The 23,376-nt window shown below is 45.9% G+C and overlaps 1 protein-coding gene across 3 annotated transcripts; it reads left to right on the top strand.

Annotated features, from left to right (window-relative positions):
* Window positions 1-992: 992 nt before the first annotated feature.
* nckap5l (NCK-associated protein 5-like) lies at window positions 993-22,191 on the top strand. 3 transcript variants are annotated; one of them, XM_061303389.1, is made up of 13 exons: window positions 993-1,131; window positions 11,577-11,662; window positions 14,489-14,629; window positions 14,964-15,032; window positions 15,105-15,143; window positions 15,223-15,342; window positions 15,463-15,555; window positions 15,707-18,462; window positions 18,609-18,744; window positions 18,823-18,895; window positions 19,406-19,684; window positions 20,296-20,441; window positions 21,188-22,191. In XM_061303389.1, the coding sequence occupies exons 3-13, from the start codon at window positions 14,489-14,491 to the stop codon at window positions 21,446-21,448; spliced, it is 4,113 nt and encodes a 1,370-aa protein (XP_061159373.1). In that variant the 5' UTR covers window positions 993-1,131; window positions 11,577-11,662; the 3' UTR covers window positions 21,449-22,191. The 3 variants fall into 3 exon arrangements, with proteins under 3 accessions (XP_061159373.1, XP_061159383.1, XP_061159392.1); XM_061303399.1 differs by lacking the exon at window positions 993-1,131 and adding an exon at window positions 2,657-2,813; XM_061303408.1 differs by lacking the exon at window positions 993-1,131 and adding an exon at window positions 9,364-9,672.
* The last annotated feature ends 1,185 nt before the right edge of the window (window positions 22,192-23,376 follow it).

The raw sequence follows: 23,376 nt of genomic DNA, 5'->3' as shown, positions 1-23,376 counted from the left end.
CAACAAACAGTCTTCATTCATTTGTTTTAATGCACAATTGGGCAAGACTTTCTCATAATTTGTGCTAACAATCTGAACCGTGGCTGGAGAATTCTCTTCCTAGAGCTGCTGTCCTACCTATTATAGAAGATGACCTCCTTCACACACATGGTTCAAATAATGAACAGTGGATTAAGTCCAGGGTTTTGGAATTCGTGTCAGAGCATCCTGCATGGAGTTTCACATGTTCTCCTTGTGCGTTTTTTTTTTTTTATGGCAAAACTGGCTTCCTCCACTTCCCCCAAAAATCCCAAAACACCAGCTTCAACTGAGGACTGTAAATTGTCCATGGAGAGTAGGGCTGTCATTATTGAGTATTTTTAGAAGCGATTATTCCATTGATGATTGAATAATCAAGGAAATGTGTTTTGCATTAACATTTATTGCAGTCATTTCTTTCTTGATGAAATTATTAAACAAAACCTTCTAAGCAATGATTCTGTAATTTTGTAAGATCGGTTGTCTAAATGATAGTCACAATACATAATTGTAATCATTACTATTTGTCGATTAATGATGAAACATTGATTGATTAATAATCAGTTGATTCATTGATGCTAATCTAATTGAACGTAAACCGCTAATACGCGGGAATGCATTCCTATGATGACGTCTTTACATGAGAAAAACTGAACCTTATTGGTAGTTTGCTAAAAATAATTAAACATTATTTGTTGGCTCGATAGACAGTCATTTTTCCAAACAAAACAAATTTATTAGATTCAAATGAATCATACTTGGATCATTCTGCAGTGGTGTCGCAGTGCCAAACAAGTGCAAAATAAAATTGGATACGTGGCAGAAGGACACGAAAGAGTTGATGAAAACTTGAAAAGGTTTTTGCACAAGTATGTGCTGGAGTTTTATTTGGCAGGCAAAAAACAGCGTGGGGGGGGGGGGGGGGGGGGTAAAGCAGATTTCTGCTATGACATCACTTTCCTCAACCCAAACACGCCACACAAGAGCGACGACGACGAGGAGGAGGAGGAGGAGAAGAAATGAATCCAGCAGCAGCAGCAGCAGCAGCAGCAGCAGCCGAAGGAAATTCTCCATTTCAGCCAAGCCGGCGTCGAGGACCTCCAAGAAAATGAGGTAAGCGCCTTTTCTCCATGTCGTTATCGGGGTCGGGGACTCAGAAAGGCCGGGCGGTGGCGTTTGGAGTTGGTGTGGACTGCGGAGAAGGCTTCGCTTGGCTTGGTTTGGCTGCCGTCTGTCGCAGCCAAGCAGGCCGAGCAAGGGCGGTGTAGTTTGGAAATGGAAATGGGAATGAGAGGGCCTGCCTCCCTGCATGCTTGCTGCTGGAGCCCCCGGCCGGGCATTTGGGGTCTTGGGTTCGCTTTTTTCCTCCTTTTGGGTGGCTGCCATACGCCGTGGTGGATTGTCAGCGCACGGTTTGAAGCTGAAATTGCAGAAGTTGCCTCTCACTTGGAATTGGTCACATATTGGACTCATTGAAAATCATGATCAAGCAAAATGGGTCACAAAATGACAGGCGCAGAAACTATGCAGGTTAGGCTTTTGCATTAGGGTGCCAGACCCACGTTCAAATCTGAAATCGGAGTGTGTTTATTTATTTATAACTATTATTGTCAAGGTTAACAGATAACACACACCATAACAGAAATTGTCCCGAGATTGGGCCCTCACTCATAATTGGTATTATGTAGGGAAAAACGAAAACATGCCCATACACAATGGATCTTTATCTAGCAAGGTCCAAGACTCTCCATCTTTTTTTTTTTTTTTTTAAAGATAGGAATCCATTGAGTATATTTGAGGTTTTTTTTGTAGGTGGTTCAGGCTTAAAACAGGTAACTGTTAAATTCTTCATCTTTAAGGGTGAATGGGGCAAAAAAGGACAAACCACGAGAAAATGAAAATGTTAAAGAACCTAGTGCAGGGGTGTCCAGATGTTGAGAGGGCCAGATTTGGTTAGAGTAAACTGTGTGGGGGGGGGATGACCTCTTAGCTTCTTTAATATTTCACAAACTAGTTTGCATGTTTCATCAGGTACTGCTTCTTGATGTTAAATTCCTTGAAAAGAACCAGTTTCTTATCAAACTAGGCAGACAGTTGTTTTGTATTTTTGTGGAACAAAATATGCCAATTTCCACTTGTCCTGGAAGCGACTTTTCTCTCCAGCTTAGATATGGGCTGGAAAGAACCACACAAAGGTCAAGCAGGTTCAGTGTGACACCTAGCACAACTTTGAGAATGGTGTCTTCATTTTTCCAAAGCACCCACGGGCTCAGCCACAGGTCTGCTGCCATCTTCTGGTTAAATCTTGGCCGCATTTGGCCCGACTTTGGACATGTCTGATCTAGGAGAAGGTTCATTTTAAGAAGCTTTTCTATCATGCCTTTGACATCAGTCCCCAAAAATGTGGGTTTCAAAATTCTTCCAACATTTGTTTACTAATCCCCAGAGGTGGGCATGTTACAAAAGTTTTTCTCATTTTTCAGCTGCCGCGGCAACGTCATCGTTCGTTTTTGTCAAGTTTCAAATCAATTCTGTAAAAGTGGGTCGCAATATGGCAGTTGCAGACTACAGTTGAGAAGTACACCTTTCAGTCATACGTGACGTTTTGCTCACAGAGGAAGAGTGAAAAGAAGGAAATCCGCTTGCACAAGTTTGGTGCTCGTGCAAAAGGCACTCTGCGTTGCATGTTTGGTTTTCAAATGGACACAAATTCTATCTGCCCGGAAAGCAAAAACAAGGCCAACCATTTGATGTTTTAGGACGGACCACAATTATTTGAACTTTTCTCCATGCAGGTAAGGCATTTTGACAACAGATTATCAAGCGCAATGGACAGTGTTAAAAAAGCCTTTTAAATAACGATTGATTAGGGTTTCAAAATAGGGAAACCAAATTCATTAAGTGAGCCATCTCGCGTTAGGGTTTCAGCTTGGTTAAGGTTTTAAACAAGGGTCGGGGTTTCAAATTAGGGAGTCGTGTCTGGCTTAGGGGTTTCAAGCAAGGCTCAGGGGTTTCAAAGATAAAGCCCAGGTTATGGTTTCAAAGTGAGGAGGATTCAAGGCAGCGTTCAAGGTTAAAAGCGCTCTTTCAAACCAGAGTTAGTTTCAAAGGAAGCTTTAAAGCCAGAGTCAAGCTTCAAATGATATTCTCAAGACGGAGTTAGGCTTTCAAATTGTTGTGTCAAAACCGGGGTTAGGATTTCAAAGACTGGATTGGGGACATTCTCATTGCTCATTCAGAACTGGCATACTATATACACACATATAGCACGTAAGAATGTACCCCGCTGTCATTTCTGCATTATATCATTGTTGTTTACAAACATAGAAATGGGTTGATAGCAAATTTTGCCTGAGTCAAAAGGGCTGCAAAAACAACCACAAGCCTAAATTACAAGCCCAGTCATTGGTAAAACACAAAGTCAGTCACAACACCAATACATCACCACAACACAACCGGCAAAACTCAATCCACTTGTGTCCATTGACCCCCCCCAAGAAGGGCACAGCAAACCAGCTTCTCCTTTCAGCTTAAAACAGGGTGTTGTTATTTTCAGGCGCTTGCTTTTAATTGTTTGTGTGGCGATCCATCAGTGTGTTTATGTTGTTGTGTTGCTAAGCTGACAAAGCGGGTGATAACATGCGCTAAGTGTTTTTTATTTGTTTGTTGGAGGCGGATGTCTAAGCGAGGGGCTCGCTCCCAATGGCGCTATTTGACACAGCTCTTCCAAATGGTACCGCATGACATCAGCGCAGGCGAGCGGGCGGCCAGGCGACTTTATTGGCCGGCGCTTGTCGCTTGTGTCGGCGGCTAATTGTTGCCAGATGTGCCGCGCGCCACATTGCCTTCTTGGTGGCTGCTGCACACAACTGCAAAAGTAGGAGGAGTGAAATGAAGCGTACAGTCACCCTTTTGTCGACTTCTTGCTCTTCTTTTCTTGACTGACCCTTTTTTTCTGTTTTGTTTGTGTTTTTTTACTTCTTAATGTCACAATGAGAAGTTTGTTCCTTTGAAATGCTCGCAAGCAACAACGTATAAATACTTGAAGATATAAATGTTGAACTAAGTATCGGTTTTAGTATCGTACCATGCATTTTAGTTCGACACCCTGAACTGATCGCCAGCCGATCCCAGAGTACACAGAGACGAACAACCAGCACTCGCACTCACACCTAAGGGCAATTTGGAGTGCTCAATCGGCCTACCAAGCATGTTTTTGGGATGTGGGAGGAAACTAGAAAACCCACGCCGGCACAGGGAAAACATGCAAACATGCAACGGAGGTGGAATCGAACCCGCACCCTCTGAACTGTGAAGCGGACGTGCGAATCAGTGCGCCTGATTATAGGTACTACATATTACCTTTAGCCCAATGGTGCTCTAATTTCTTAATGGTTCTTATAAAATATGAGTTACTTTGCTGGCTATTTTCCAAGTCTTTGTCACAGTTTTTTAATTAATGCAAAAAAAACAACAACTTTCAAGTTGTTTAGCTCTCAGCTATTATTCCACTGCTTTTTACTGATGTCTTGAGTTTTTGCCATGGTATTGTGTCTCGAGGTATTTTATCAAAGGCAAAACTTTGGTATTTCTACAAAAGAGTTGATATAATCCGTCGGGTCCTACAATGGGCCATTTTGTAAAAAATGAAGTTATTCCTCCCAGCAGTTGTTGATCATGACTAGTCTTGTCCAATGCAAATCAAGAAGGCTACTGAAATAATCAGCAAAGTCCTGAAGGGTTCATATGGCTTTGTGAGAAGAAAGATCCACGGGGCATTATGGGGTCCCTTGTGAAGTTGGCAGGGGGTGCAAATGCCTTTGCCAAGCTTCTCATGGACCAGGATGTTGCGTGTGTTGTGTGTGTGTTGTGCACGTGTTGTGCATGCATGGCCACACTTTGAAGATGGGATTCTTCCTTATCAACCCATTATCAGGCAGTCCCTCTATGGCCCCTCCACCCTGCTCCAAGGCGTTCCCGCTCTTGCACACTCAAGGTGCCTGCACCACCAGCATTAGCATCACCAAATATTGACGCTACCTTGTTTGGTGGCTCAAAGAACCATATCTCTACTCATCTACTCATCTACTCATATCATTCTCCATGGAAATAATGGAAGTGCACTTCATCAACAAAAAAAAAAAAGAGGTCAGTCGATCAGGGTTCAAGTCCACCTCCAGCCTTTCTGTGTGGAGTTTGCATGTTCTCCCTCCACCTGGGTGGGTTTCCTCCCGGTACTCTGGTTTAATCTAATATTATTTATTTAAATGTAATAAATGATGTATACATTTTGATGTTGCACTTTTGTTCAGGATTTCTCATTTCAGTATTCACATGCAATTTCTACAGAAATTTCACATTTTCTTGTTATTTATGGAGCATGAAAAGTGGCCATATTAAATAAATAAATCCACCGTAAAATGTTTAATTAAGTGTCATTAATTAATTACATGTTCCATTTATTGATTAAGAATGAAAGGAAATAAATCAAAGAAATACATAAATGTGCTATTAAATAAACGCACCATTAAAAAATTAAATACATAAATCAGTGTGTTATGAAAATATTACTATCATTATTCATTTTTTTATCAAATTATTTCTCTGTTTCATAAAAAGAAGGTCCTGTGTTGCAGTGTTTCATGAATTTATTTTATCCGTCAAACATGACATTAAAAAAAGTAAATAGCCTATTTTGAAGTGAAGCTTAGACTGCACTGATTTAGTGTTTGTGTTTTCAAATGTCGTGTGTAACAGCGATTGTGTAAACGTGTAACAAATTGTGTTGCGTGCATGTTGCTTCATCCTTGCAGCTGTTTTCCACCAGGCTTCCCACTTCCTCTTTTCTCTTAACTTTGTCAGTCAAACGATTCAGTTGCTAAATTGTGTTCATCACACACACACACGAAATTGGCCACAAATAACTTGTGCGACTCCCAAACAAATGGTCATCCTTAGTGCGTTTTATTTTTATGTGCTTGGAAATAGCTTGTTACTGAGGAACTTTTACAACCCACTTTCTAGTTGCCCCCAAGCGTCTTCCATGAGGTGCTTATTGAGCTTCTGGACTAAACGTCTCCTTATGACTTGGGATTCTGTAGCATAAGTCGCCGCTCAACGACTGGGCTGTGGGGGAGGAAATTTCTGCTCAGATAAGCCGACAAGTCTTGCATGTCCAAACTTTATCACTTTATTCATGTGCAAATTTGGACTTCCGAGAGCCGCAACCAGAAGCTTCAGTTTTTATTTCTTTTCTACACTAGAACAAATCCATCAGTGTTGATAAAAATATACTAAAAACATGGGGCCTTGAAATATCAAATTTGTTCCCTTTTAACTCGACTCTTATCTCCAATCATCTTTCCCCATTGTAAATGCTCAGAATCCGTTCCAGCATCCTCAAGAAAACAACAAAATTGTGGGACTTAATGAAGGAAGTAGCGCTCTGCAATATTAAAACACAACACAACCGACATGATTCAAAAGAATGGAAAGCGTTAAACAGGTTGAATGGACATTGTGCTGCTCCTTCTGGTGTCTGCACCTTGGCCACCAGGGGGCAATATAATGCCAACATTTGACTATAAATGTCAGTCAGTCCTCAGTAACCCACATTAGCATTAGTGTTTTGTTTGGAGGTGATAAAGAATATATGCTTGTGTTTATTTATATGAGAGTTGTACATCAGTCTATTTGTAAAATAGATATAATAATTGCAACTTGCCGTATTTCATCATAGCGCTTCTGACAGGGCCCCCACAACTTGGTTGAAGAAGACACAAGTGATGTCAGCAGGTAGTCAGTCGATTTTTGCCCACCTGGAACTATCCTGGCGCCTGATGTTTGAAAAGGCCGATACTGTATAAGATGAATGAATGGAGGGTCACGTACCTGAAAGCTCCTGTGTGTGTTTCACACAGTCACTGACGACTTCCGACTGAGTTGAAAATGTAAAGCAAGTATGATAATAGACGCTTCTGAAGCGTAGATATCACAGCGGTGGACCTTGCATCTCTCAACGGTGACCCAGGAGGACGAAGGGATGGCCGTAGGGTTCTCTCTGCGCCATTAGCGTCCATTATAATGTCGGCGCCTCAATGGGCGTTTACACCCCGCAAGTGTGATTTACAGCCGGAATTTAGGATGACGCGTCCCATTCCGTGGCTAGCACAAACCGTTCATATGAACCATCTGCTGCTGACGCACCGTTGTGTCTTTTGTCTGCGCACAGGGTGCAGCTATTGATTTGATTCTTATTGATTTGACCCGCTGCTAATTTTTCAGATAATGGATGCCTGATTTTGTCCTTTCTTGATCTCGAGTCATTCTATATGATAAAGACAGTCTGGTATTGGCTGTGTTCAATGGTTGTGCGACTTTTGCGTGGCTGTTGGGCATCATTTGACAATCGGGTGTAGCTGATTCAGAAGTTCTATAATCAGAGTACAGATATGTCTACGGCAGGGTATTGTTAAAAGCTTCACAAGTTGATTCAATTGTATTTCTTCAGATTGTAGTTCAGGCATGCTGTGAGTAGGTGTGCTGTTGCGGTACGACGCTTCCCTCTCTCACATGTCACTTCCTGGTGGAGAAGTTGTCCACGTGTACGGGACTCTTCGTGGTCGTCTTCTTCCTTCTGCCTGCCCCGCGGTGTGTGTAACAGTGAGCTTGTCAAGCAGTCAGCGCGGCGTGCTGAATAAAGGCCGGGATGGCAGAGCGTGTGACAAAAGGCCTTTTATCTCCACAGTCATCCACGGTGGCCTGCGTTGGCTCGGGGGCTCGGAGGGGACCATGTGAGCGCCTCTCAAGCCAGGCCTGTTGAGGCCCAGATCCTCAGGAGGGAATTCCCTCAGTGGCCCATTCAGCCCATAAGCATGTCGCTATGCATTAGTGTGCAACAATCCTCCATTCACGTCTTTTCACGTCCTTTGCCGTTAGGGAGGGGGAGAGGCAGGCCAAGAGCGAGTGCATCAGGCTCGCCTGCTTTGTCATTTGACATTGAGAAATCAAATGTATTTATTTATTTACTTTCCATCAGTACTGATAGATAGAGAAGGGACGTTTTGACAAATTCCGAGCACCATTATAAGATTGCTTTAAAACAAGTGCACCAAAAAATACATTTGGATCTAGTTTTACTTCATAAACCATATCTTATATTTTTCCTTCTGAGCTCCACATGTACACTTTAAGTGTAGTAGCGCATCCTCGTCATGTAGCCAAGAAGTAGCTCTCGCGTTCCAAAACCTTTGGTAGTCAGTCTCATTTTTTTATTTTTTACTTCTTGCTTGGTTTTCTCTCCTCATGAGACAATACCACGCAAACAACACCAGTCAGCTACTAAACAATAGCTTGGGAAAAAGGATTAACTTCAATGCAATTTCTCATGCTGTTCTTCAATTTAGCAGTGGAGCAATTGATTGAATAATTGTTTCTAAAAATATTTGACAGTGACAGTCCTATTGAAAATGACTCAATGTATTTACTATTGTATCTATTTTCCATATTTTTGGATCTGGGCTGGACTGTGCTTCCCTCCCACATTGTGCAGCTCAAACCAGCGATGTCTTCCTGTTGCCGTGGCGTCCAGTCTTCCTGTCGCACACTGACTCTTTGCGTGTGTCTTTTGAGGATGTGATGTGGCTTCATACATGGCGAGAGCGCCAACTGTGTGGTGGGCAAAATGCCCGTAACGCCATCATTCAGCCCAGACCAGTTTAGCAAATCAAAATTTGGTCATGCAGAGATCTTGCAAAACAAGAAACACATTTTTTAGTTTGGCTTTGAAATGGCCATTTTGGGGTCATTTTGCCCATTTCCGGGCATCCAACTTGTTCTACAGACTTTTTGGGGCAAAGGCAAATACTTTAAATGGAAAAAATATGTCAGAAAAGGAGAGTCAAGCACATGAAAGTTGACTTAATTTGGTTAGTGAGGACCACATTACTTTTGCTCATCTCTATTGAGTGTGTCGCTCTTTGATGATATGGCCAACTTCACATATGAAGGCCAGAGTCCAAATTTGAACCCCCTAACCTCAGGACTGCGAGGCGGACGTGCGCACCACTCATGCCGCCTCGTTGAGGATCCCACTGATCACAGAAGTGATCCAGAAAGACAATCCTCTTAGCACAGAGCTTTTGTTTTTCCTCCTCATGTGCAGGAAGGATATCCTCTCTGGCTCTCTCCGCCATTCCTTTGTGCTCTCCACGGAGGGGTCTCCGCCACCGCAACCCCCTCTCTCTCCTTTTTTTACGGCAGCTGCGGGGTTAATGTTTAGCAGAGGCAGAGGCAGGAGTTGTAAGGGGGAGGGAGGAGGAGGCGGTGAGCGAGGAGCTGGGGGGCTGGTCCACAGCTGTTGTAGTCGGGAGGCTGCGCTGGCTCGGAGGAAGCCTTCCTCGCTCGTTCACTCGTCCTGGAACAATGGGAGACGCGGCCGCCTCCGCAGACGCTCAGCCGGTGTTGGCGCCCCGCGACGGGTCTTTCCCTGAGCCGCTTGCTCGATCCTGAGGGCGGGACAGCTGAAAGTGCGGTTGTCTCATCCCAGAAATGCCAGGTCGCGGCCTCTCTCGTCTCTTTGGTGACTTGCTTCCGTGCTGCGGTCTGGAGCTCTCTGCTGCTGACCGGATGACAGGAAACACGCCAGCCGCCAAGGTGAGCCGCGCGTTCCAACCGCATGGACTCAATGCACGCTTTCTCCACTCGGCTGATTTGTACTTGACATCACACGTCAGAGGGGCGACTTTTAACGCGGAGGTAGGCTTGTTTTGGTTTACGCCAACAAATCCTTGTGAATCTGAAAAGCGACTTTACCTTTTGTGTGTGTGTGTGTGTGTGTGTGTGTGTGTGTTTGTGTCAAACAAAAACAAGACACATCAGCAGCAGAGATGGGCGATAATGCGTTTCCATGTGTGTGAATATGGGCAAGATTGAACCTTTCTGGAGCTCCCTTCCCCCAATTGCTCCCGCCCCCCACCAGCCCAAATATTGCTTGTGTACCATTCGTCTCGGTTGGCGTAACCAAACATCAGACAGGAAGCGGCCCCCCACTCCCTCGCCCACCCGCCCGATTCCATCTCCCCCACATCGTCACAGCTCTTTGATATTCCTCCCGAACTTGAGCGTGCAGACAATGGCGGCCAAGTGGCGCGTCTGACTTTGGCCTACATTTTCTTCCAGGGAAGATTTTGGTTGAGTGGGAGCGTTGGTCTTGTCTTATTGTTTACACGTCTTGCCGAAACACCGCAAGTGTTGGCTGCTTGCCGTTGGCGGAGGGGAAGGATGGCGGTTGACCAACAGCAGCAGCCTGCGCCAAATCCCCAAGAGTGCCACCGACATGATTTAAGGAGCTTTTGTGCACTGAGTCGCCTTGGAATATTTTTTGCCCTCATTCCACGAATCTCGGTCTTGTAAAAGCTCCCTCCGTTTTGGGTCTTCGTCAGCAGCGGCCCTGGATAATCAATGAGGTGCCGCTTGTGATGTTGGGGTTAGAGCGTGGGCGCTCTTGTGACGACACGGCTCATAGCTCAAGGCATTGTTTTTGCCCACTACACCAGGTGTAGCAAGGAGCCGGCCCAGATGATCTGTTCGTGTTCCGTTAAAACCCAGACTGGGAAGGCAGCTGCTCAACACCTCTAATCTCATTTCACTTTGACATGAGCTCGGAGGATCAGGCCCGGCTCGCCCGTGGACGCCTATCGGAAAGGAGGAATTAAGACGCGAGCTTGACGCCCAAACACATCACAGATGCTGATCCTGAAATGCGCTGATGTCCCACTTCGGAGCAGTGATGGGTCACTGGGTTAAAAAGCCAATCCCAGATAGGGTTGCCAATGGCTGGACTATTTTAGGCGCAGGTTCAATTCATGACTGAAAGGTGCTTCTTTCCCACGTGAGAGCATTACAGGAAGTAAATCTACTGTCAATAAATAACAGAGTAGGTATTCTGAACAATGAAGCAGGAAATAGTGGGGGAGCGCTGCAAACCCTAAAAAAAGATGCACAAAAAGAGGAGTAGTTATCCACTACTGAATTATTCATTCACAGTTCTCATTTGGTTTCCTGATGACTGGAGGTGAAAGGCGAGGAGGAGCACTTGAGGAGGGGGTGTTTGGGCTTCTTGTGGTCTCCCGAGGATGCTGGGGTTCCTCTCGTCGCAGTGTGGTTGCCACTCTTAGAGCACGGCTGAGGTGGCTTTCTTCGCTATGTCACTTTCCGCTGGACTGACCTACGGACAGCCATCGATTTTTCACAACCTCTGCAGCTTATTCTTGAAGATGTTTATTTTTTTGGGGCGCATGCCTCAAAGAATGAACCTCTCTGTGCTGATATACAATGGTGCCCCCATTCATGAGTTACACAGTTTACAAGGTTTTCCAGATTCAAGCCATTACTCTGCTGCTTTTTTTCTCGAGTTGCGAGCAAAAAATGGGCAATGATGCCAGCAAACTTTCATTTTTACAAATGTTTCAATTACTTACAGATTTTTGCGATTCACTGTCCGAGTCAATCAAGAAACAAAAAGGAATGACTTTTTTTTTTTTGTCTTTTCTTCTCAGCTTTGTGCTTCTGTTGTTGGGAGAGCGAGGCACCTGACGCCAGAGTGACACCTCTTGACGGCTCAAAAGGAGAGCGGAAACCACAGGTGTGTGTTCGTGTTTGTGTACGTGTGTGTGCCCTGACTGCCCTTCACAAAGTGCTGACAAATGAGTGAAGGTCATTTTCATCCCATGAAGTCATTTTCTGCATTGATTGATTATCGATAGTCCCTGAAAGCAGTCCCTGGTAAAATGGAGTGTTGCTGTTTGTGAGAAACGAGAAATGCAACTAACAATCATTTAGATCATTGATTAATCCGTCGATTATTTAATTATTTAAGAAAAAACGTTTTAATATCCATCCCTTTCATGAAAAACAAGACATGATTTCAAATTGACAGTGCAGAAACTGTATAGAAACAAAAGTTGATGATCCAATTATGGGTTTGGTCCATAACTTCCTCGTGTGTCATCTGACATGTTGCAAGATCTCCCTGGACGGACGATAAGAAAAGCCTTGTGTTGTGTGTCGGTGACACACGCCCATGAAAAGCAAAAGAAGCCTTTTGCGTTTCGTGGCTGCCGGCCGACACACTTGAAAGGACCCTCGGCTGCTTCCTCGCCCATGGAATGAGACAAAAATAAATAATTGTCGCAACAATATACAACTCTGGAAGAAATAAAAGGCAAAAAAAAGCTGTCCAATTTTGCCCAATCGTCAGGTTCTGAAAATAAAGTCGAAGAGCGTTATAAAATTAAATTGATAAAAAATGTTTATCTTACCCAAACAACAACCTATAAATTGCAAAACCAAAGAAACAGATCCTTTTCAAAGTTTTCTTGAGCTGTAGATAATATAGCGTGCTCAAAATCCGACAGCGCGGTCACCAAATATGTCCAAGGAGCTCAAGCACGACGGCAGTGTTGAACAATTCCGCGTTTAGTGCCAAGCTTGTGATGTGTTGTTTGCACATGGAGGCAAACCACAGCAGCTGCGGCAGCCCTAAAGTTCAGCTTATATTTAGCACCCCTTTTGTTGTCTTTTGGAGCATGCCGTCATTTTCAACGCCAACCGAAAAGTCGCCTTGTGCTCGCCGAGGTCAAACCTCGCTCAAGCCGACCGACCGCTTCTTTTCTTAGGCGAGAGGAATCGATCCCACTGTTGGACTGCGCGGATAGTTTGGACTCGAAAAGCGACTCTCTGGTTACCACTCAGGATGGTCAGCGCTCGATAATCTTCCTGTAAACACTTTACACACAGCTCCGGTTACACAAGTGACGGGCACTCGTCTTCTCATCATGAAACCATTTGAAGCTTTTTTGTGGGGTTTTGTTAAATGCTGCACTCGGCAGGAAAGCTGTTGTTAAATCCGATTGTTTTATGTATTCGGTCACTTTACACTAGGGGTGTAAATCGCGGGTTTTGTCACGATACGATATAATATCGATATAAAGAACTACGATACGATATTTGTCGATATCTTAAAGCCTGCTGCGATTCATTCACGATATATCGCGATATAGTGCTCTACGATCGATTATTTTTTTTTTTAATAAAAAATATAGAACAATATCCTGATTTATAACAATTCATACGCAAAATCAACAAGGTACTGCAAACTCTTTATTTAGGAAATTACAAGAGTATTGTAGTATACAAATTCCTTACTTTAACACTGAACTTTGATGTCGTGTTTTTTCTTTAAATGTGCGGCGAGATTTGTGCTCCCTGAATATTTGATCACCGCATGGCAGGATTTACAAACTGCACGTGTCTTGTCCGTTGAGCCATCTTTTCTTTGGAATCCAAAGTGCTTCCAAACAAATGACTTGAAGCCTAAAGGGGAGCAAATTTCCTCGTCTTTTTGGACACTAGCCATAGCAGCAGCCCAGGAGCCGCGTACTAGTTGTCCCCTCCCCTTTCACGTGCGTGATCTGCTCACAACACAACAACGCCGGGCGCACTGCTCCCGAAAAGAGGAAGCAAGCAACAATGAACTGGATTTCAAAATAAAGTCGCGTCTAATGTCCGAGGTCAAACACGGCGATATAAATCGATGTTTACCTTTAGCATCGATGCCAATAAATCGCAGAGCATTATATCGATTAATCGATGTGTATCGATGTATCGTTACACCCCTACTTTACACGAATAAATGTGACTTCTAATGGGAATGGAACGGGTCTGGACAAAATTTGAACCAATCGCATAAGCGTAAGGTGGAGAGAAGTAAAACAGCCAAGGGCAATATCATTGACCTATGATCTGGTTTTTCTGTTTATACACAGGGATGATTTTATTCACTTTGAATATTTGCACTCTATTTAAATGATGCAGCTGGGTCTGCTGTGTTTGTATAAGACGTGAGCTTTAATAAAGCCAGAGCAGTTACTCATCCCTTTTTTCTTTTTGTACAGTCAACGTGGTGTTTTAAGCAAAGTATCAAGCAAATTACGCATTATCAGCTTTCAGAGTGACACTAATAATCGGATCAGTTTAGATTCAGTAACAGATGATCCTCGAGGCTGCAGTAAAGGAATCGGATATGGAAAAGTGTTATCGAGCCACACCTAGTTCTGACGCCCCCTTTTGTCCCACAGCCCAAAATCTCGGGCTGTGAGAGCTGTGAAATCTACCGTAAATAGAGAGCAAATTCTATGTGTGTGTGCGCGTGTAGGTGTGTAATTTATATTGTAAATTACATCTATATTTATGTTTTTTCCCCCCAGAAAATCTCAGACCACGCCACCAAACAAAAGAAACATTTATACTGAAATAATGACAATCTTGTCTTTACTCAAGAATTTGCTTTACACGGTGTGAAACTCGAGTCTGTTTTGTCGAGCACAAAAGCTGTTATTCATTTGAATGAATAGAAACAGGAGCTGGACAAACACGACGCAATGACGAACGTTCCCGTGTGCCGTTCCAGATGAGAATAATGTCGGATGAGGCGGAGCAGCGAATGTGCGACGAGGACTTTTGCTCGGACGAGGAGGGCGAGGAGGCCGACGTGGAGTCGTACCTGGAGGACAACAGCAGCGAACTCATGAACCGGCTCAAGGAGCTGGAGGTGAGCAGAAGGGACTTTTAAACAATCCCAAGAGCTGTTTGCATCAACCTCAGAGTCACAGGCTGTCATCACCAGGCCGCAACAGACACACTGGAAGAGTCACAGAAAGGCATACAATGGGACGTCCTTGCAAATTTTCATAGATCCTGTTGTTAATTATTCTGTTAAACTTCTTTTAGAGAAGTAAAATTTGTGCCAAAAGCAAGTGCATTTGTATATTTCAATAAGGTCAAATGCAATGCCTTTTAGTGTTAATGATGAGCACAGCAAATGAAAATGACTTTTTTTTTTTTTCCTTCTCATTGAGTGACATATTATGTTATTTCTCTTTCAGGCAGAAAATTCAGCTCTGGTGCTGGCGAATGAGAGTCAGAGAGAAGCGTACGAAAGATGTCTGGACGAGGTGATGTCGCCTGAAAACTCAAATGTTAAATCTTTGTGTGGAAAGTCAAATATAAGATCTTTTTGCTTGCAGGTGGCCAACCATGTGGTTCAAGCTCTCCTCAATCAGAAGGTAGCCTCCGCTCGCATTAGCAGTGACGTTTTTGTGAGTCTGCTCCTCTGTGAACGTGTGTACGTGTTTGATGGAACAGGATCTGAGGGAAGAGTGCATCAAGTTGAAGATGTTGGTGTTTGACCTGGAGAAGCAGAACCGAGCACTTTGCGAGCTTTTTCAGCAGAAGCTGCCCAATCATCCCACTGCTCACTACCAGGTGACTGTCAAATTTGTTTGTTGCAATACACCCGAGGACACAAACACTCACTCTGGGGAAAAAAAATGTTTGGCCGCCCACGGTGTAAATAGCGACTGACTCATGTCTGCCTGCCTCCAGGTCCAGGCGGGACCACTCCCAGACTACAATGCACAGCTGCACAATGACTCCGCCAAACACTTGGAGGCCGCTCAGACCGAAGCACAAGCCAAGGTGATTATGTGAAGCCGCAATCTGAAGCCTGTGACATTTGTGCCTCTATTGTTTGTCAAAAGGCTAATCTCCCTTGCACTCCTTTCCTGTTCGCGTGCACTCAAAGGTCTTTTGTGACGCTGATCGAATTCTCCTTCTGTCCTGTCCAAAGGGGAACGGCTACCGCACTCAGCACTCTTCTCCGGGCCCTCGGGCTGCTGCCGCCTCCTCCATGGAGGCTCTTTCTCCCTTCTTTAAGAAGAAAGCACACATCTTGGAAGTCCTGCGCAAAATGGAGGAAACGGACCCTCTTAAGTTCCACCCGGCCACGGCCAGCTTGTCTTTCTCCGACTACAGCCAGGTGCTTGTGTCCACAGAGGCCGTGTTGGCCTCAGCGGACACGCTACAGTGCAAATCCCAGCACGTGCGCTGCCACTGCTGCCGCCCTGATGCAGAGGCACTCCAACACATCAACGGGGATGGGGCGCTGATGTGCGAGGCGGGGAACACCTGCTGTTTACACTGCAAGAGGAGCCCAGACGGAGCTCCCAAACCATGCGCCGCCCACCCCTGCGCCACGCCCTGCAGCGTGTCTGCGGCCGCTACCAACGAATGTCCCGCCAAGAGCCGAACAACGGAATGTGTCCAGCTGTCCAAGCAATGCGCCAAGAATGACTCGCACTTGAAAACAGCAAATGATTCCGGCGCTGCCGATCACATCCTGGAGGGAGTGGAGCAGAAGCAGGACATCCAAGAACTCACTGGCTTCTTTCCAGCCCCCCAGCTCCCTGATTCAGAAGGCACCCACGTTTCCCACTGTGACCCGGAGGCAGGCGATGGTGTTTCCAGCGGCTCCACTCTCGACAGCGCGTCCAACGATACTTTATCCGCCCCGGAGAAAGATGGCGCCGATCTGGAGGCCGTGCGAGCTGGCGCTTCTGTGAGCCCGAGCCCCTCCTGCCTCAATGACGTCAAAAACGCCGCCATCAACTCGCCGTCCAAACTGCTCAAGTTCCTCAAGATTCCTTCCATAGGGGACAAGTGTCAGGCCTCAAGTCCCGCCGTCCGCCTGAGCCCCCAACTCACCCGAAGCTCCAGAATCCCTTGTCGCACCAACAACTACGAGGTGTATCACTCTCCTGTTCCCACCCGTCGAGCCACCACCACAGAACGATGCAGGCAGCCGCCGGCGCCGCCCACCAGGTCCGAGTCGTACCCTGCCGCGCACTCGGCACCCACCTCCCCCCCGCAACCCGATGACGCCTGCCCTGCACCTGCTAAAGACACCGGTTACAGCTTCTCTGCAGCCAACCCTAAGATGAGTGCTCCCTCATCCACAGTCTCCTCTTCCTCCTCCAAACCAGCTCCCAGTATTCCGCATTATGAAAATATTTGTGACCTGACCCCTAACCCACGTCCGGAGGAGCCCACTCACGCTCTGGAGAGAAGAATCACTCTTCCATCTCAAACGAAAACCAACGGTGGCGATAGGAAACTGGTTAAATCGCTTCCCGAGAGCGTCCTCGCTGCGTCTCCTCAGCGAAAGCAGTCGTCGTCCTCTTCGTCGGAGTCCACGTCAGATGACGAAGAAGATTCCGACAGTCCGGTTTGGGTGAACCACCACAGCTTGCCCAACCCTAGCGCACAGTGCAGAGTCGACCGCTCACAGATCCGAGACGAGCCCGTCGGGCAGAGCTGCGAGGCTGCCCAGCCGCCACTTCCATCCAGAAGGAACGACTCATCTTCCATCCCCAAGAGGCCCACGCCGGGCGCCGCCGCAAGGTCACAGACCGATTCCAGTCACCACGCCTTCAAAGACAGACTGGCTGCGCTGGGCAAGCTGAGGAGTTCCGAGGACTTACAGGGAGGCACAAAGCCGGCAGACGTGGCCGACGAGGCCGTCGAGGATAGGAGTAAGACGGCGGAGAGGCACATTGAGCTGCACAAGGAGGAGCAGAGACATTCCAAATACACCGACTCTTTAGATGGGAAAGGTCGAGGTGGCGGCGGGGGGTTGAAGTACCCGGGCGCCACTCAGCCTCACGAACAAGTGGGGAAGTCTCCCATCTCCACCGGTCTGGTTAAACAGGAGCTATGTGTGAGCTCCAAGAGCAAGATTGGCCTGCTCTCGCCTAACGCCGATACTCCGCAGGTACTGCGGAACAACATCAAGTGTCCCGCCTCGCTCAACCTGCCCTACAACGTGAAAGCCGCTACTCAAAGTGGCAACAGTCCCAACAAAATCCATCCAAAGTCGCCGTCCAAACCTTGTCAGGGTCCCTCAGTCCACAAATCAGGAAAAGCCACAGACGCCCCGCGGTATTCCTCCAAGTCGGAAGAGAGAGCCAAAGTTAGCGGTAAAGGTAAAAAGAACCCAATGTACGGAGACAGCCTGCCGCCGCCTCCTCCCAAGCCTCCGACATCTGGAGGCGAAAACGCACCGCCGCCCGTGCCCAGCCCGCAGTCGGCCATCGAGCAGAAGGTGATGAAGGGCATCGAGGAGAACATGCTCAAGCTCCAAGAGCAGGACCGAGGGGTGCAGCCCAGCGAGGCCAGGCAGAAGGCCACTAACGGGATCGCCAGCTGGTTCGGGCGCAAGAAGAGCAAGCTGCCCGCCCTGAGCCGCAAGGCGGACGCCGTCAAAGCCAAAGACGAGAAACGGGAGTGGAAGATCAACATCCCGTCGGTGGGCAAGGACTCGGTCAAGATGGCCAGCAGGTGTCGAGAAGGAGTGGAAGGCCTGAACATTTCCACGCTGATGGAGAAGGCCGAGGGCCTGCGGAGGGCGCTGGAGGAAGAGAGAGCGTACGTGGAGAGGTCGGGCAGGGGTCACTCGTGTGAGGTGGTGATGGACCAGGCTCAGGGACAGTTGGCCGTCATGTACCGGGGCGGCCGCTCCGACAACTTCATGCAGCAGCTGCTCAACAGGTATGGAGATTGTCTTTTCTTTACATCTGCTCATTTCATATGTTCCAAACTTTGCTTTGACATCCATCGTCATTTTAAAAACATCCCTCTTGGGTTGACTGCAAACTAAAATGTCCAAAATTGTTCATCGAATCTGGTGCTTGTAGAGTTGATGGCAAGGAAGCCGTCAGTGTGCCGCAGCGGAGGCTCTCGTTCGACTGCAAGACGTCCAGGCCCGTGTTCGGTCAGCAAAGCGACATCGTCATTGCTCACGCCAGCGGCGGAGGGGACAACGTGGTACAGGTTGGTCGGCGTGGTTTTCTCCGCTTGGAGTTTCTCCTTTCATACCTGGAAAACAACGCGTTTGCTTTTGTCATGCAGACGTCCCATCGAACAGCCAAGATGACTTCGGATGAGAATTTCGCCATTTCGGGTCATTCGCAACACTTTTCAGGTGAGATGAGATGTCAAGTCAAAGTGGTATTAAATGCTGTACATACGTAATAAAGTGCCAACCCACATAATATATAGTGATGATGATGTCATTGCTTTATTTGCGACAGATTCAAATGTCCAACAGCTATTGTCGATTGCCGTTCCGGTTCTATTGGCCGTCTGATTGTCTTTCTTTTAAACCCATGCCGATAAATGCCGAATATCGATGCTGATCATTCAGCTTGGCCGAAACACAATCTGTCTAATTTTCTCACAATAATATATGTTAGGGATTGTAGGCAACGTAACAGTGCAAGTCGGGTTTTTCAGCAAGTACTAGAGGATGGGATGAAAAATGTGTTTTGTGGTGACAGTCTAAAAAGCTTAATGTGAAAAACAAAAAAGATCTTAGGCTTAGTGGGTAATACTGAGGTTATTGATTTGATATCTTTAAAGGTGGGTACATTTTGGTGATGACTGATCACAGACATTTTCTTTTCTATCGCTTCATCTCGTCTTGTCACCGTAGGTTCCGGTGCGTCCACGTACACGCTGGACAGCGGCATCGGCACGTTCCCGCTCCCTGACTGCAGCGGTGGCGGCGGGGCAACGGGACGAAGCCTGTCCAAGAGCAGAGCCGAGCAGCGGCCCTCGGGCTCGCCGGGGAGGGCCGGGCGACGGGCCCGCACCTTGGACCGGGAACCCACGTCGCAGGACGAGTGCTATGCAGCTCACAAGCAGCCCCTTCCCAATCCGCAGCACGCTTCCAAAATGGAGGGAAGAGGCTCAGCTGGCGTCATCCGGGAAGGTAAACGTGCATGCATTTATGCAGTTGTGGCAAGGGCTGCGACTAACAATTACCACATAAGCTAACCCAACATGCAATTTGGAATTCAGTCAAACAGTGTTATTCTCAGCAATAGGTGAGCATCGGCATTGAGCCGATAACAGTCTTATTCCAAGGTATTGGGTATTCCGCTAGAACCAGCGATCACTTGCAGATGTTTTATTGTCAGGAACTAAAAGGCATGCGTGGCTGCACAGCCATTTTCGGCTCTCTCCAGAGATGTTGGATCAGATTCAAGGCTGGGCTCTGGCTGGGCCACTCAAGGACGTTTGTAGAGTTGTCCTTAATCCACTCCATCGTTGTCTTGGCTGTGTGCTTACAGTCGTTGTCCTCTCGGATGGTAAACTTTGACCTGTGCTCATTGAAAGCTTCCAAGCAGCACTTTTTTCTCCCTGTACCCTTCCGTAAATTTGTGCCTCGAGACAATCCCGTCCGTCTCAGCGGTCAGCAGACAATTCATGCTTCGTTTGGGGTCTGATATGCATTGTCACCTGTGGGACCTTATGTATATCGACCAATGCGTGCCTTTCCAAATCAACATCTCTGATGTATATTCATGTGTCCTTCCAAAGAGCCCCACGGAGCGCACATGTTCTCTCCTCGCTCTAAGACGTGGACCTTCCCCAACCTCAAGACTCCGGCAGGCCCTGCAGACGTGTACCTGGCTGTGGAGGAGGAAGACGAGGAGGTGGTGTCCTTCGGCACACCCTTCAGAACGGTAAGCACTTTTCATCATTACCAATAAAAATGACAAAGATGTATTGCTAGAGCAGGGGGGAAAAAAACATTCAACAGACAATGACACCCCGAGTGTGATTTGATATTTTTTTTTATTTGCATATTATATGAACAGTATGAGTGCTTAGACGTGTACAGAGGCACAGGCGAGGCACCTGATTTTCTAAATGAAGCTTCTCTTTTACCGTAGATTATATCTGTAGAGTGTCACTTGAAAGCGAGGCAGGGATAGAGATGGGTCCTCCGCTTCTTACATCATCTTAAAACACAGAAGTACTTCTTCGCTGAGGAATAATTCATCAGCAGGATGTGAATAATGCAGATTGCTTTAACCCGCTTCATGTGTGTTCCCGCCCCAGTGTTGCATAAGACCAGAAAAATCAGTCGCGGATGTGCCGACTTCATCCATTTCTTAAAAGGAGCCCAATTATAGAAACAGTCAATACTACAAAAAACAACAGAACAGTATAATAGTGTTCCATTTACATCATCAAGGGGGTTCACAATATTTTCAAATAATACAACAAAAATCTATCAACTAAAAAAATATATATATTTACACTCAGTGTATGCTCATCAATTTGTAAAGATTGCCGAAATTGATTTGTGTAAAAAAGACCAAATTTGTATAAAGGAAGTTCTGCCTCTACATCAGCGAAATGTAGGTCAGTGCGTGGGATGTGTTTGCTTGCTCAAAGTCCTCCTTGATGTCTTGTTCCTCGCCAGAGCTTGAAAGCCAGCGGCCCATCATCCAGCCGTGCAGCAGAGCCGGGCAGCCTGCCTGTGCCGACCCAGTCGGGATTGAACCGCAGAGGAAAGACCCGTGCCGCCGGCGTTACGGAAATGAGTCGGGACACCGGGCTCGAGCTGCTCAGGGAGCGGCCGGAGGAGGCCTTGTCGCCCGGCCGGCCGCAGGTTCTGGAGACGCCTGAATCCCTTAGCGACTCGCTCTACGATAGTCTGTCTTCGTGCGGCAGCCAAGGATGATTCGGTCGCTCGTGCTGACAGAAGAGTCAAAATTGGCATGATCCGGATCTTGAAGGAAACTCTTAAAATGAATGGGGATGACAACCACCATCAACCAGACTTCTCCTCCTCAGGATCTCCAAACAAAGTGAAGCCAAACCCACCAAAATGATGGCGAGGTGTGTACAGGACTGCAAACGCATGAGCGAGCGAGTTAACCAATAGCACAAGTGGCGCTCAGCTAGTGTCGACTTCAACCTCATCATCATCAATCATCCTGGTTCTTGAGGTGTATCCAGGACACATTTCACTACATCATGTACTTGAAGAAAAAGGCAGTGCTACTAAGGTGGAAAAAAAGAAGACAAAAAAAGAATGTTCATGTATTTCTTTTTTCTGCTCAACTCAATTTCAGTGTACAAATGATTTTATTGATCATGTTGATTTGATATTTTTTGCGACCACGAAGGTTTGTGAAAAAAATGTCTGTCTGAAACCACAATGCATTTAAACGTAATATATACCAGCAATAATAACAAAGAGAAATGGCTACGCTATTCAATGAATATTTCTATTATTTATTTATTATTTGAAATGTACGTCATTCTCATCTTTTTGTAATCTTTAGGTGAAAATTCAAGTCTTCTGGCTTAGTTTAGCTCCCTATTTTTAATGTCAATATGTGTTGCTGTTTATTCCTTAGGTGATAGCTCCCCTGTATGTACTGCCCTTTTTCAACTTTCTATTAAAAAGCTTTTCATTTAGTTCTTGTATGCATTTATTAGCTTGCCCTGACTTTTTGTTTGACACAGTTGCAGTATTATTCCACAAGGTGGCACAATGATGGGTAAAGTGATGGGTGTGTAAACACCATTTTGCAATACTGTAAAACTTGTTTATGAAACTCTGACATTTTAACTGGCAGTTTTGCACGCTTACTGTTGTTGGCTATGATGTACTGTGAGATGTTTTCAGGTGGTTACGTCACTTTAATTGTGAGTTTGCACCCTCACATGTCATGTGAAGTCATCATCACACTCAAAAACACAAAAAGTCAATTGCGTGTATATGGGGATTTATATAGTCTCATGATGTAATATGGTAATAAATTGCAAGGAGTCAAATTTATATCAATATATTATTGACGGTAAGTGACACACAGCTCTGTAAAAAGACCACTTAAATGATATTGCTTAACCGTAGGCCTTTGTTTTGGGGGGGGAAATGAAAATCTGCTCCAATGATCTTGCATTGTATTACAGTGAATTGTCTCGGATTCTCACTTGAAGATAGATTCCAAGTGACCGAAAGTTGAATTGTACAGAGATTTTCAGGTGGCCGCGAACGCACCAGCAATGTAGTGACGTCACGGTACAACAGCGTTGCGGCAGCCATTTTAGGTGACCAAAGGCGAGCACTTGTGTACAAAAACTTGGCCAGGGAGTTGTTGATCGGCTTCTTTGATATTATTTGCGTCCGTTAAACATTCACGTTGTTAATCTTACGCCTCCTCGAGACAAATTAAAGACTTCATTATCGTCGTCGTATTACACATGACACTTGTTGGTGTGTTTTTCTTCTTCATTATACCGGAAGTTTTCTTAACATCAGCTTTATTGAGTACAAATATACAAGAGTATAGAATAGCAGAACACACATATAGTGGTAACCACTCTACATACATATAAACAAGTAAATTAGATAGGCAAGAAAGATATAGGTGATTAAGAGGCTCGAGATTATTTCTTGTGGATTTGTGACTACATCCAAATTTAACAACCAAGACTTGGTCGTTAAATTGCCAACTTGACCAGCGAGTATAAAACGTTGCCAAAATGGAAACAAAACAAAACTGTGATAATTATACCTTAACCTCTATATTGTCACATTTGGACGGTCCAGTATGCCTCCTAAAATGTATTTTGGTGAGAGTTTGAATTTAGAGTTGG

The sequence above is a fragment of the Syngnathus typhle genome, linkage group LG2 (assembly GCF_033458585.1).
Source record: "Syngnathus typhle isolate RoL2023-S1 ecotype Sweden linkage group LG2, RoL_Styp_1.0, whole genome shotgun sequence".
Lineage (NCBI taxonomy): Eukaryota > Metazoa > Chordata > Actinopteri > Syngnathiformes > Syngnathidae > Syngnathus > Syngnathus typhle.
The sequence above is the reverse complement of the archived record's forward strand: the minus strand, read 5'-3'. Positions and strand labels throughout refer to the sequence as shown.

Coding starts and splice junctions, on each gene's coding strand:
- nckap5l (XM_061303389.1), top strand. CDS start 14,489: ATGAGAATAATGTCGGATGAGGCGGAGCAGCGAATGTGCGACGAGGAC. Junction 15,343..15,462: donor ATCCCACTGCTCACTACCAG/GTGACTGTCAAA, acceptor GCCTGCCTCCAG/GTCCAGGCGGGACCACTCCC. Junction 20,442..21,187: donor TCGGCACACCCTTCAGAACG/GTAAGCACTTTT, acceptor GTTCCTCGCCAG/AGCTTGAAAGCCAGCGGCCC.